Source organism: Notamacropus eugenii, chromosome 5 (genome assembly GCF_028372415.1).
Source record: "Notamacropus eugenii isolate mMacEug1 chromosome 5, mMacEug1.pri_v2, whole genome shotgun sequence".
In the NCBI taxonomy this organism is placed as follows: Eukaryota; Metazoa; Chordata; class Mammalia; order Diprotodontia; family Macropodidae; genus Notamacropus; species Notamacropus eugenii.
The window spans coordinates 194,322,593-194,337,743 of NC_092876.1; the positions used below are offsets into that span (position 1 = coordinate 194,322,593).

At 38.0% G+C, this 15,151-nt stretch overlaps 1 protein-coding gene across 7 annotated transcripts in view; it reads left to right on the forward strand.

The window, feature by feature from the left end:
- WASF3 (WASP family member 3) overlaps window positions 1–15,151 on the forward strand; it is a 186,488-nt gene that overhangs the window by 151,285 nt on the left and 20,052 nt on the right. For all 7 annotated transcript variants that reach the window (XM_072611777.1, XM_072611770.1, XM_072611773.1 and 4 more), the window contains 2 exons: window positions 9,165–9,299; window positions 12,094–12,247. In XM_072611777.1, the coding sequence (XP_072467878.1) occupies window positions 9,165–9,299; window positions 12,094–12,247 (289 nt within the window). The remainder of the gene's footprint in view (window positions 1–9,164; window positions 9,300–12,093; window positions 12,248–15,151) is intronic.

The following is a 15,151-nucleotide window of genomic DNA, read 5'->3' on the forward strand; positions in this document are numbered from 1 at the left end:
CTGTGTGACCCTGGCTGGGTAAGTCACTTAAACCCTGTTTGCCTTAGTTTCCTCATCTGTAAAAAAATGAACTGGAGAGGAAAATGGCAAACTACTCCAGTATCTTTGCCAAGAAAATCCCAGATAAGACTATGAAGAGTCAGACATGACTGAAGACTTAATTAAACAACAACCACAGCAACTGTATAGATGATAAACTCTAAAAAGGTGTCAGTAAAGCTAGACCAGGCTAATGTCTTTGAAACATGAACAAACTGGCCTTGTCTTTTGCAGTGTCCAATCTCTAGGGTTCTTTGTGTTTTTGATTTAGTCATATCTCAAAGTGAATTCATAGTCATATAGTGAATTTGTTTAAATGTAGCCTGTTAATAGATGGGTAACTGGTTGGAACAGTAGATACGAGGATTGGATCTGGAGTCAGGAGAACTCTACTTGAAAACCAGCCTTAGACACTTACTAGCAGTAATCCTTAAACTCTCCTAGTTTTAGTGTGAGGAAGAGATGCCCTCTGACTCAAGGCTACCTTTTTCAGTTGGGCTTGGTGGGGAGGAATTCATTTGGGATATATTAACTCATGGTAGTAGCAATATAAAAAAGTATGTTCTTTGTACCCTCTAAGTTTTGGTGCTTCAGTACAGACGAAGCCTGATTTGCCCTACCCTACTAATGATTTTTGTGGACAGCCAGATGGTCTTTGTTAATCCCTAGTTAGCTATAAAGAGCTAAGATACGAATTCTGGGTTTTGTCATGCTATCATCAGGAGTCTAATAAACCAAGTTTCTCAGCTATAAGGGTCCCTAGGTTATGGGATCAGGCATGTTAAAATTCATAGATAGTGTGCGACACTTTGGTGGTGATATCAAGAACTTGATCTATATTGTATGCCTGCTGGTCATTCTAGTTGACCATACCCCACACCAGATAAACAAAACTTATTCTTTCAGTAAGCCAATAATTGATCTCCAGCACAAGATACTATTAAAAATTGTAGATGCTATAAAACCAAATCTGACCAATTAAACATATTGCTTGTAGAAAGACTAGGTCTCTTCAGATGTTGGAATATGAGAGAAGGGGGCATTAATCTGTTGATTACTTTCCTCTTAGAGTAGAGGTTTCCAAAGTGGGATATACAAGGTAAATCATTAGAATAGAGGTAGAAGATTCTAGAATGAGGAGAGTAGCACCACATTGCTGCATGCATGCATCCACCACTTGCCTCTGCTTCTCTTCTTCCCCTGGTACATCCAACATGGGCTGCTCTTACTTAGAAGATCAGCTACTAGTGCCCTTTTCAGCAGGCAAGCTGACAGTTATTTCCCTCTCTCTGGTCCCCATTGCAAGAACACCACAAACTCCTTACTGCTGTCTATGCTGTTCTCTCCCCACTCCCTCAAAAGAAGAAAGAGACCAGTGCCAGGCCCAGGAGGAGCTTCAGGAAAGAGAACTGCTGCAGGACCAGCTATCTTTTAACTCTTCCAAAACTGAACTCATTATCCTTTCTCCAACCTGTCCCTCTCCCTAATTTTCCTATTTCTATCAAAGGTAATCCTCCCAGTTACCCAGGCTCACACCCTAGGTGTCATCCTTGACTCTTCTCACTTCTTTCACCCTCACGTCCAGTCTGTTGCCAAGCCTGTCAATTCTACCTTCATAACATCTCTTGAATATGTCCCCCCTTCCCTCCCATTGCTCCGCTGGTGCAGGCCCTCTTTACCTCACACCCTGGAGTATTGGAAATAACCTTCCATTGATCTCCCTATCACAGGTCTCTCCCCAACTCCACTCCATCCTCCACGCAGCTACCAAAATGATCTTCCTAAAGTATAGAGCTGACCTTGTATAATTTAAAATCTGGGAGTACAAATTGCCTTTATCTCTTTTTCCTTTTTTTCTTTTTTTAAATTTTTAAAATTTATTTATTTATTTTTAGTTTTCAACATTCATTTCCACAAGATTTTGAGTTCCAAATTTTCTTCCCATCTTTCCCCTCCCCCCACCCCAAGAAATCATGCATTCTGATTACTCCTTCCCCCAATCTGCCCTCCCTTCTATCACACCCTCCCATCCATTATATATCCCATTTCCTCTATTTTCTTGTAGGGCAAGATAAGATTTCTAGACCCCCACTACCTCTATTTTTCATTTCCCAGCTGTATTTAAAAATGATTTTTAGCATTTGTTTTTAAAACTTTGAGTTCCAGCTTCCCTCCCTTCTCCCTCACCACCCATCCCCACTGAGAAGGCAAACAATTCAATATAGGTTATATATGTGTAGTTATGCATAAGACTTCCATAAAAGTGATGTTGTAAAAGATTAACTATATTTTCCTCCATCCTGTCCTGCCCCCCATTTATACTATTCTCTCTTTTGACCTTGCCCCTACCCAAAAGTGTTTACTTCTAGTTACCCCCTCTTCCCATTTGCCCTCCCTTCTATCCTCCTCCCAACACCCCACTTATCTTTCTCCCCTACTTTCCTGTAGTGTAAGATAGAATTTCATACCAAATTGTGTGTGCATGTTATTCCCTCATTAAGCTAACTGTGATGGGAATAAGCTTCATTTTTTCTCTCTTACCTCCCCCCTTTTACCCTCCACTGAAAAAGCTTTTGCTTGCCTCTTTTATGTGAGACATAATTTCCTCATTCCATTTCTCCCTTTCTCCTCCCAATATATTCTTCTTTCACCCCTTAGTTTTATTTTTTAGATATCATTCCTTTTTATTCAACTCACCCTGTACCCTCTGTCTATATGTGTATAATCCCTCCAACTACCCAAATACTGAGAAAAGTCTCAAGAGTTACAAATATTATCTTTTCATATAAGAATGTAAATAGTTCAACTTTAGTAAGTCCCTTATGATTTCTCTTTCCTGTTAACCTTTTCATGCTTCTCTTGATTCTTGTGTTTGAAAATCAAATTTTCTATTCAGCTCTGGTCTTTTCATCAAGAATGCTTGAAAGGCCTCTATTTCATTGAATGACCATTTTTTCCCCTGAAGTATTATACTCAGTTTTTCTGGGTAGGTAATTCTTCGTTTTAATCTTAGCTCCTTTGACTTCTGGAATATCATATTCCAAGTTCTGCTATTCCTTAATGTAGAAGCTGCTAGATCTTGTGTTATCCTCATTGTATTTCCACAGTATTTGACTTGTTTCTTTCTGGCTTCTTGCAATATTTTCTCCTTTACCTGAGAACTCTGGAATTTGGCTACAATATTCCTAGGAGCTTTTCTTTTCAGATCTCTTTCAAGAGGTGATCAGTGGATTCTTTTAATATTTATTTTACCCTCTGGTTCTAGAATATCAGCACAATTTTCCATGATAATTTCATGAAAGATCATGTCTAGACTCTTTCTTTGATCATGACTTTCAGGTAGTCCCATAATTTTTAAATTGTCTCTCCTGGATTTAGTTTCCAGGTCAGTTGTTTTTTCAATGAGATATTTCATTTTGTCTGCTATTTTTTTCATTCCTTTGGTTTTGTTTGATAATTTCTTGATTTTTCATAAAGTCATTAGCTTCCATCTCCTCTATTCTAATTTTTAAGAAATTATTTTCTTCAGTGATCTTTTGGATCTCCTTTTCCATCCAGCCAATTGTGCTTTTTAGGGCATTCTTCTCCTCATTGTTTTTTTGGATCTCTTTTGCCATTGGGTTAGTCTATTTTTTAAAGTGTTAGTTGCTTCAGCATTTTTTGGGTTTCCTTTACCAAGCAGTTGACCTGTTTTTCATGATTTTCTTGCATCACTCTCATTTCTCTTCCAAATTTTTGCTCTACTTCTCTTACTTGATTTTCAAAATACTTTTTGAACTCTTTCATGGCCTGAGACCAATTCATATTTTTCTTGGAGGCTTTGGATGAAGGAGCTTTGACTTTATTTTCTTCTGTTTGCATGCTTTGGTCTTCCTTGTCACCAAAGTAAGATTTTATAGTCTGATTCTTTTATCAGTTTTTGCTCATTTCCCCAGCCATTTGTTTGACTTTTGAGCTCTTTGTGAAGGTAGTTCTCTGCTTCCAGTGGGGGTGGGGCATGTACTGTAAGTCCCTCGATTCCCCCCCCCCCTCCAATCTGTGGGCCTAGGGTTCCAGAAACAGTGACTGCAGCTGCCCCTGCTGCTGCTATGGCTGCCAAGGGTTCCTCTGCCCCTTCCTCCTTGCTCTGCTGCCCTGGGGCTAGGGCTGCATCACTCCACTCTCCTGCATTGGTCCCACAGGCTTTTTCCACTGACCTTCTAATTTATCCTCAGCGTTTTGAGATCATGAAGTCTGGAAACCATCACAGGTGTGAGAGATTCAGTCTCCCCAAGGCCAGCGCAGGTCCTGTCTGTGCTGTCATGGCCCACGCTGGACTGTGCCCTGCCCCCTGCATGGTGCGTGGTGCAATAGAGACTCCCTTAGCAACCTTCCAGGCTGTCTTGGGCTGGAGATTTGCTTCACTCTGTCATTTTGTGGGTTCTGCACCTCCAGAATGTTTTTAGAGCCAGTTTTTACAGGTATTTGCCTGGGCTTGAGGGCAGCACTCTAGAAAGTGCCTGTTGTTACTCTGCCATCTTGGTTCTGCCCCTTTTTCCTTTAAAAAAAAAATCTCTCAAAGTTCTTGTTTAGTTATTTCCTTTATTGTTGCTTTTAGTATTAAAAATTGTTTCTGACCATATTCATCGCCTACTCAGTGAATCTTCTATTTTTTTTACAAAGATTTAAAAAAAAAGAAAGATAACTCAGTAAAACCTGCCACTCTACTAAGTCTGAGAGCATTTGTCATGTTCCATACACATTGTCTCTCATGCTTTTTAGTGAAAGGGGAGGTACGTTTTTTCTAATTCTTCTCAGAAACCAAATTGAATCATTCAAATTATGTAGTGTACGACTTTGTTTTATTCTTTCATTGTTTGGATCTTTTAAACATCATATTGATCGCTTCTTGGTTCTGCTAACCTCACTCTGCATCAGAACATAAGGTCTTCCTATGTTTCACGGAATTCTTGGCTACATCCTCCTAGAAAGAAACACTGTCAGAATGGCTTTTATAGATTCAGTCTCATAGTCTGTCCACTTGGAGCCTCAGATGCATTGTTTTAATTATCCTTTCTGGGCACAGATCAATTTAGAGGAAGAATCATTCTTTGAGACTGACTAAGTCACACTTCAGGTTCTGTGACAAATGAGCCAAAAAGAAGACAATTTTTTATGAACCCTCCTCATTCTGTAACTTTCCTCCAAAATGTCCAAAACCCTCCTCATGTTTTGTTCATTGATATTATTGGCAGACTTGTGGTTTGGGTGAGAATGCTTTTGGAATTCACCGATGTTTGAATTTTATCTTTGCCACTTATTAACTGCCTTGGGCCTCAGTTTACTTGTTTTTAAAATATGCACATTAAAGTCTTCATATAATTTGCATAGAGATTTTTGCATATGAATTTTCCTCAGCACATTTGTGTAAAAAATAAGCATATTTAAGCAAATCTCACTTGAATATAAAAGTTTTTGCTTGCAGATGATATTTTTTAAGAAAAAAAGTCTTTTCATTGAAACAGAGTAATGTTTGAATGTTCGTTTTTTTCTGAGTGTTTTCATGGTTCCTGGACTGTGCATGAATTTCAGGAAGTGATCCTGCCTGGAAGGAACTTTTCTCAAGTAGATATTCCCTTCCAAGGACATCTGTGAGCCAAATTTGTCCAGCTCAGATCCTTAGAGAAGCAAAAGTGAAGTACTTAAGTATTGTTTCGCAAACATCACACGGGGAGCTCTGGAGTTTTTGGACTCCAGCCTCTAACAGGTTCACTCTTGATCTGGTCAGACATGAAGGACAGGAAGACAGCTTCAGAGGAGTTAATAATCTTACTTTGTTCAAGTCTACTCTTCTCAAGAGGGGTTGCTGATAATGGAAGCACCAGCTCCTATAGCATTCTCTAATCCCCCTTCTCGTAGGGGCCAGCTACAATATCGTAGGAGCTACCATTGCTACAGGACCCCCTAAGCCTCAGAGGGGGCTGGTTGAGACAAATACAGATTCCCCCGCAAGCTTGGATAGGGGCCAGTCGAGATACACACAGCATTATGTTGTCATATTCCTTTATGGGTTTCTCACTCACTGATCAGTGCCTGCTTTGTTTAGAGGGCAACAGACAAAGAAGGCATGTTGCCAGCAATTGCTTGTGGATTAAACTTAGCAATATCATCATCCAGCATAAGTGTAAAAAAATCAGTTTATATTACCTCCATATTTCACTGTGAAAGTGTGAAAACTGATTGTGAGAATTATTATCTAGCACCTGGAAACTAGAGATTGCCATGACTATGGATCCTGAGAAACTGAACTCTAAGAACGATAACAAAATCCTCTTTACTTACAAGTATGTAATGTGAGCCGCTACGTGGAGCACTGGTAAGAGTGCAGGACCTGAAGTCAGGAAAACTCATCTTCCTGAATTCAAATCCAGCCTCAGACACTTACGAGCTATGAAATCATGGGTAAGTCACTTCATCCTGTTTGCCTCAGTTTCCTCATCTGTAAAATGAGCTGGAGAAGGAAATGGCAACCCACTCCAGTGTCTCTGCCAAGAAAACACAGAGAGGCTGACATGACTGAAGAAAGGACTGAACGATAACCAAGTGTATAACAAGAGGCACGATCAGGCTATACTTTGGCCTTGGAGCCAGGAAGATTTTAATTTAAGTCCCACTTCTGACACATATTGCCTAGACAAGTCACTCATCCTTTCAGAATTCTACAAGTGAGGAGAGCATTGGGTCTGGAGGCAGAAAGGCCTGACTGAGTTTACAGTCATCTTTAGACCCTTACCACCTGTGTGACTCTGGGTATGTCGCTTCACCTCGTTTGCCTCAATTTCCTTCATGGTAAAATGAGAGTGATGAGAGCATCCACTTCCCAGGGTTGTTGTGAGGATCAAATGAGACAATATTTGTAAAGCACATGGCACAGGGCCTGGCCCATGGCAGGTGCTATAGAAATGCTTATTCTCTTCCCTTCCTCATCTGTATTTGCGCACACACACACACACACACACACACATATATAAAATGCGATATAATTGGTTTCTTTATGCTCTTATGTATTGTACATCCTGCATTTGAAAACTTTCTGAGAAGGGGTACCTAGGTTTCACAAGTCTGCCAAAGGCATCCATGACATTATAAAAGTTGAACAACTCTTGCCCTAAGATTATAGGTAGATAGGAAGGACACAAGCATTTATTAAGTGCATATATGAGCTAGACACTGTGCTTTACCAGAATTATTTGTTATTATTATTATGTGTCCTCATCACAACCTTGGGATAGAGGTGCTATTATTATTCCCATTCTAGAAAAGGGAAAAATGAGACAAATAGAGGTTAATGACTAGCCCAGGGTCACACAGCTATTAAGTTCCTGAAGTGGGCTTTGAACTTGGGTCTTCCTGACTCCATTCCCAAAAATATTTACCATACCACCTAGTTCCCTTTAGGAGAAGCAGACATGGTGTTGACCATCATTTGTCAAGGGAATTTTCTTATCCAGAAATTCCCTACATCAGTCATATAACTAGAACTCCAGTCCTAGTGCTCCCATTAAATATTTAACATTTTCAGTCCATTTAGTTAATGTAATAGGAATTTACCAATTCCTAAAGTTCTGTGATAATTAGGGACTTTTGTGTGTCCCTGTCCTAGATCAACAAATTGAGTGAAAATCCATGTGTAGAGTGAATGACAGATATGAACGTATTTCCCTTCAGGGAATGGGGAGGGGGGGATCCTAGAAAGGAAGTTAGACTTGGCATCCTGCCTTATTTAATGTCTCATTAATTAATTGTTAAGTTGAAGTTGCTTCTAGTACTCAAAAGAACATGGACGTGTTGTGTGCCTTAAAAAAAAAAAGAGAGAGAGAATTCTGGAGAAAAACAGTTGAACTCAAAAGAGAATTCAAAGTAGAAATTTTGAGCAAAATCTGGGAGTTGTTAGAACCCAACAGATTAGAAGTGAATTTTTAAAATGATAATCCAGGGGAAAATATGAATTCCACTAAACTATTGAAAAAATGCATGGATTAGAAATCAGATGACTTGGGTTCAAGTGACTAGTCATGTGACCTTGGCTTACCATTTCCCTCAGTTTCTTTATCTTCAAAATGAAAATTAATATCTCCCCTACTTTTCACTTCAATTCAACCATAGATCTAGTCTTTATCCCATCCCTTTTACTCTACAGGGCTGTGGAGGCTTTTACTCCACAGGGCTGCTGTGAGTTTCTAGTGAGATAATGTATGTATTTTTTTTTTTAAGGCAAAGCTGTGTTACTGCCAAATGAAGTTATTACATCATAAAACAGCACCTCTGTCTTTGTTTAATATGAATATTGGTTGTGAATACTGAGGTCAAAGTTAGTATTCCTTCCTCCCAAAAAGTATTGTCATGAGGTAATGTTGAAGACTGAATTTGGAAAACTATTTTAGGATCTATATTAAATATTTGAAAGGTAAAAATACTTGTGGAGAAACCTGAATATTTGAGATATTGTGAAATAATATGAGTTAACTAACAAAATATATTTTAAAAATATATTTAGATTGAATATTAGGGAAATCTAGAGTGTTATGATGTTTGTGTACAGAGGGATTGCGGTTCCTCCAACTTTTTCTTTATCACCATAGTAGTAAAATAATTGAGGTCTATCTTGTCAGATAGGCACTGGTTTTTTATGTAAGCATGGTGTGCAAACTTGGTAATATTGGAACTAATAGAGAGATTAATTCCTGAGAACTCTCTACATCACTTCAATTACTAAACATTCTGCTGTGAGTTAATGCCAAATGGTCTCTAGCTTAAAACATGTTTGATAACAGTAAAGTGGAAAAAAAGATTTAAATTTCAGGGAAATTAGACCTAAATCATATTTTATAAGGCAATGAAATGCAAATCCTAAGGTATCTTTAAAAGATTTTAAAACATTACAACTCCAGGTCCTTTTCACATATATTTGAATGTTCCAGATACATTTTTAGAGAGTCTTGGGAGCCCTTGAATAAAACATTTTTGAAGTTCTTTGCAAAAAATATATAATGTGTTGACAGTAGTATAGCAATGGTGAAAACATGTGAAGGTTGCTTCCACAGATCTTCAACAGATGGCTTTCCCCATCCATTTTCTTCTTATAGGCAAACATGCTGAAGACATATTTGGTGAGTTGTTTAATGAGGCCAACAACTTTTACATCAGAGCAAATTCTCTTCAAGACAGAATTGATCGCCTCGCTGTCAAAGTTACCCAGCTGGATTCAACAGTGGAGGAGGGTAGGTAATGGCATGAAAGCAGTGAGCCAGAAGTGATGTGGACAAGATGGTAATAATTAATTACATACAGCACAATTACAGCTTTTCCTTAGGGTAGTAAGTTGATCATTCATTTTGTCTTTTCCTAGGATATTCTGATAAGAACAGAAATGTGTAACATAGGGTTAATTAGGAAAGAAGCTAGAAAAAAAGATGTGTGTATACATATACATACATACATATGTGCATGTGTGTGTAAATGTGTATATCTTACCTATACCTCATTCTCATGTCCAATTTTAAAAATAATTCTAAATAAATGAAAAATTTCTCTTTTAAAGGGTTTTCATTAGTATGAAAGCTTATACATACCACCCATTCCATCCAGAAATCCTTCTTTATGCTATAAGTAATAGCCTCAAATACTGTTGTACCTGAAAACATCCAAATTATCTAGTCACTTCACCAGTAGGGACAGTGGTGTCCTTTTGAGAAGAATGACAGCAAGATTGAGAGAAAATTATGTGCTTTATAAATTATTATATATTACATAGTACAGCAAGCTGAAGGCTTCCTACTGATTTGTATTTTGCCATTAATTCTTCTAAGTGTTTCTGGGTAAGTGTTTTGATCATTTAGGGTCCCTCAGACTTCTTAAAGTGACATATATTGGGAGCTTTTAGACTTTATGTTTTTAAATAATGTTAATACTTGCAAAGGCTGCGCCATTACTAATGTTTTTATGTTGGACTCCAGTGGCTGAAATTGTTTACTGTGGCAATTGGCACAGAATTTAAAGCGATCAACATTCCTTTACCTTTTTAAAACCAAAAATTGCATTATCAGACTATTTACTATAAAAGACTCTATTGAGAAAAAGCCCCAGCATCAGGAAAAGTACTGTATTGTTGCCTCAAATCTAATTTTATTAAAAAATGTTTATCATAAGTTGCTTTTGCCTTTATATCGCTGGACCAATGAGGTATGCGGCACATTCCATTCATGTCAAATATTTACTGAACACTCACTTATAGAAGACATTATTTTATTCATTAAGGAAAGTAAAATAGCTAATTAAAAAAACAAGAAAACTTTACTTAAGAAATTTAAATGGGACATAGTTTTTAAGACATTAGGAAATTCTTGTACACTCCCTGCACATGTGTCTTTATGATATGTCTCATTCACATTGCCCTTTGAAAGAACCTACATTTATTCTCTCTGTAATTAGATGTGTTGAGATCTTTTGTCAAGAAACATATAGTAAAGTTTAACTTTAAAAAGCTATTATTCATGGAATTCTTGCTTTTGCATTTTATTTTATTTTTTAGATTTTTTTATAATTTTTTATTGCTTTCTTTTGTTTTCAGTATCACCTGCATTTTCAAACATATGCCTCTGTTCCTTTTCTCAAAGAGTTATCATCCCTTGTAAAGAATACAAAAGAGGAAAAAAAAAGTTCCTACTGGCCCATGCTAAAAATAAATTTCCTCTCAATATCCAATTTAATTTTGGAGGTCAAAATGAAATTTGATAGAAGTGTATAACAATCAGCATGCTGATATTTTAATTGTTTTCCTTAAGAAAAATGCACATGTGAACATTAGAAAGTTACAGAGTTCTTTTTGTCTTCCTTTTCAAATGGCTAAGTTTTCTTTCAGAAGATAAAAATTTGGGGAATAATTTAGGAGCTTCAGGTGTCAATGGAGTAAAGGACTTTCATCTTAAGTTATACTGTAACTGACTATTTAAATTGTTGGAAATCAAACTATTTTCATATGTATTGCCTCAAGTTTTTTGTTATAATTAAAATGTTTCTGGTACAATAGATTTAAAACCACATGAAGGTAAATATATAGATCAGAATTTATGAAATATTGAGCTAAACCTTATTTTAATAACTCTCAATAACCCATTTAATCAGCTTGTAGATGGATTTTTATCATAATGCTCTTATTGATCATTTTTGTGATGCTGATAACTTTTTGTAGCATTTTAATATAGTTAGTGTATACAGCCTCTTGCCATCTTTCCTACTGTGTGACTGAAGAAAAAAATCCTGTGCATATTACTAAGTAGAACCATAGTCCAGTTATTTAAGTAAATATTGATTAGTATTTGCTATTTGAATAGATTTATTCTATGGGAAACTGAATTTGGTGCGTGTATATCTATTCTGGACACTAAAGGCTTCACACTGATTCCTCTACTTGCGCGCGCGTGCACGCGCGTGTGTGTATGTGTGTGTGACTGTATAGATTCTGGCCATTTATCTACTTCCACATCTCTTCTTTGGTATTAGTAAGGAAAGAGGGATATCTATACAATAACTGTGGTATGGCAGTTTATGTGCCATTTTTGAGAAAAATTTAAAGAATGTACTTAATATACCTGAAGTGTACTGGATAGTTTCTTCACAAGTTGAGAAAGAAGTACTTGTTTTGGAGTTAGTTTTGAATTAGTTGAGAGAGAGAGAGAAAGAGAGAGAGAGACAGAGAGACAGAGAGAGAGAGAGAGACAGAGAGACAGAGACAGAGACAGAGAGAGAGACAGAGAGATGGAGAGACAGACAGAGAGAGAGAGACAGAGACAGACAGACAGAGAGAGACAGTCAGAGAAAGAACTGCTTGTGTAGGGGAAAGAAGATATAACTGTACATATGATTCTATATGGGTACCTGCAAAGATTGTTGGAAAACTGTCCTGGAAGACTTTGTGATTGATTTAAATGTATAAGAACTGAATTTGACTTAGATTCTTAACAGTGAAAACAAGTGTATTCTCTGCTAACCAGACTTTTTTGGGTCTTTCAACAGTATCATTACAGGATATTAACATGAAGAAAGCATTCAAAAGCTCTACAATACAAGACCAGCAGGTGGTTTCCAAGAACAGTATTCCCAATCCAGTTTCTGACATTTACAATCAGAGTGATAAACCACCTCCTCTGAATATACTTACACCTTACAGGTATGGATTCATGTAGCCATGAGGTCTAATTTTACCTTTTTCATTATGAATATGGTTTTAGACAATGGATAAGTATTAGGAAAAGACTCATTTAGCTGCGTAGAAACTCTTCTTTGAGGAGAAATTCTTTTAGGTGACAATCTGACATCCTTCCAAATTCTTGGATTGTTGCACAGGGACCAAAACAAGGTGAAATTGGAAAGCCTTGGATTCTTGTCACATTTTGTCCAGTTATCAGCATACTTGCTGTCAAAGGAGGGAGCCCTGGGTTTCTTTAATAGGAATGGTTCATTTGTCGGTGATGGTGTGTGGGCTTTGTGTTTACTGTGCTCCAAGACTATATAAAAGTTAACTATGTGATTCAGTTACCGTACAGCAAACAATTGATTTGCCTCCACATTTCAATGCAGAAGCGTTTATCATTCCAGAGAGCAGAGTATATTATGCAGTGTTACAGGCTATAGGGAGACAGTTTGATCAACAAGTTAATCCAGGGTTATTATGGAACACTACAGCAAACAATTGAGGCCAAATGCAAAATGAACTCTAAGGGAATGAATACTGCCCAGCTACCCACTGCAATCACGTTCTTTCTTTTCCTTCTCATTCTCCCCTGTACAGTGCAGCCACCTAATCTAAACCATCTATTCCAATTTGTTGAACTAAGTTGCCATAAAGGTCACTCCCTTGTTTAAAGGTACAGTAAAGTGAGATGTTTACTGAGCTAGACCTCTGCTGCATAGCATTCTGTAATTCTGTGGAATTAATTCCTACTGTGTACAGAGCAGTTAGACAATGGGAGAGGTACAAAGTTCAGATAAGATACTATCAGTTCGGTGTAGTGAGCAATTATTGAGTACCTACTGTATGCAAAATATCTTGTAAGCAGGGAGTACTTAAAAACAAACAGTGACAATTGTTCTTGTTCTCAAGTAGTTTATGTTTTACAGAAGGAGAATATGACATGTATATAGATTAAGTATAATAAAAGGTAGAAAATGTGTTGGAGCAGAGGAGAGATCTAGGCAAAGTACTCCAGGAAAATAGAGGGGGAAAGAGATAGAGGAGTAGGGAAGGGCGACTTCTTGGAAGAGGCAGCACCTGGAGACTTGAAGGATGAGGAAGACTATTGGTTAGCAGCAGCAGCAACCATAAAACCCTGGAAAACCCTCAGAGGCCACGTGGGAGGTCCACAAGGGCCAGGGAAGAGACGCCCTGGCAATAAGGAACAAGGGCAAATAGTGGAAAGGGAAGTAGCTTAGTTAGGAGATGGAGCCCTCTCAATAAAACGAAGTGGGTGAGTAGAAAAGAAGTCCTGTCTGGTAGCGATGCATCTTCTGGGAGTTTATACCAACAGGAGGCCCCAGCTTTCCATAGTTCCTTAGCAATATGAACCTCATTGTTGGTTCTTTGGACTTGAGGATTTTAATGCCAACAAGGCTGCCCATAATGACTGTTGTCTTCTGTTAGCATAATTTGTCAGTCATCCACCTTGCAGTTTCTTTCCTTTGCTTTGCCCCATTATCTCCTCATTCTTCTGAAGTCCCCTACTCAGGTCATGGGGACTGCTATTAGTGGTTTACAGCTACTGAATCTGCATTCTCTGTAAATGAGGGATATGAGTGGAAAGGGAAGTCTGATATAGGCTCATAGGATTTGGAATTGTGAGGGACATTGGGGATCTCCATTTTACACACAGGGAAACTGAGACCCAGAGAAGTAGGTGAAATTACTTGCCCAAGGTTGTAAATGGTCAAACCAATATTCAAACTCAGTACTGTCTCTACTCCACACCAGGCTTCTTCTCCATGATACCTGAATAGATCTTCCTCTGCCTTAACACATTCACTTGATCCTGTTGTCCCCTCAAGTTATCATGCTGTATATCTCTTCCTTTTCACTGCCAAACTCCAAAAAAGAAATCTGGGTAAATGTATGGCCTCTTGCTCTCTCATTTCAAGGGATCATCTTGTTCTCCTTTTCACAGCCAAAATCCTAGAGAAATTGTGGTTGCCTCCACTTTTGAAATTTCCACTTCTCAACCTCATGCAATCTGACTTCTGACCCCACCATTCAGACACTACTCTTCAGCATTACCAATAATATTACTAAACCTAATAAATCAAATGGTCTTTTACCACTCTTCTGTCTTGTCTGCTCAGTAACTTTGAACATTGATCTCCACATTGTCCTACTAGGTACTCTTCTTTTTGCGTTTTTGTAACACTGCTCTCTCACTGTTCTCCTTTTCAGTTTCCTTTCCTGGCTTATCATGCATGCCCACCTCCTTTGTGTGGGTAGAAGTCCTAAGTGCTTTGTTCTCTGGATATATACTCTTTTGGTGATCCCCATAGCTCCCAAAGCTATATTTCCAGCCCTCATTCTACCCTTTTAGCTTCATATATACACATCTTGCCCAATGGACATTTTTACCTGTATGTCCTATAGAGTATTAAACTTAGCGTTTCCATAACATAACTCATTTTTTCCCTTCAAACTCCTCCCTCTCTTCCACAATCTCAGAGTATCTTCTATTTTTTTACTCTCCTTTATTGCTCATATCAAATCAGTTATTAAGTCCTCTTGGTTCTACCCTTTCTCCACTTACATAACTGCCACCCTAGGTGAGGCCCTCATCTCTTTTTGCCCAGCCTCTTACAATCATTTTTTAATTGATCTCCTTGACTCCAGTTTCTCCTCTCTTCTGTACATTTTCCACACAGCTGACAAATGGATATTCCTGCAGTTCAGACCTATGTCACTCCCTTCTCAAGAAGTTTTAGTGTCTCCTTCTTGTCATCAGGATATTTGTCTACTTGGTCTTTAAAGCCTTTCACCGTGTGGCTCCACTTTATTTTTCCGCACTGATCACACATGTACCTTTCCTTGTGCATGCCGCATTAC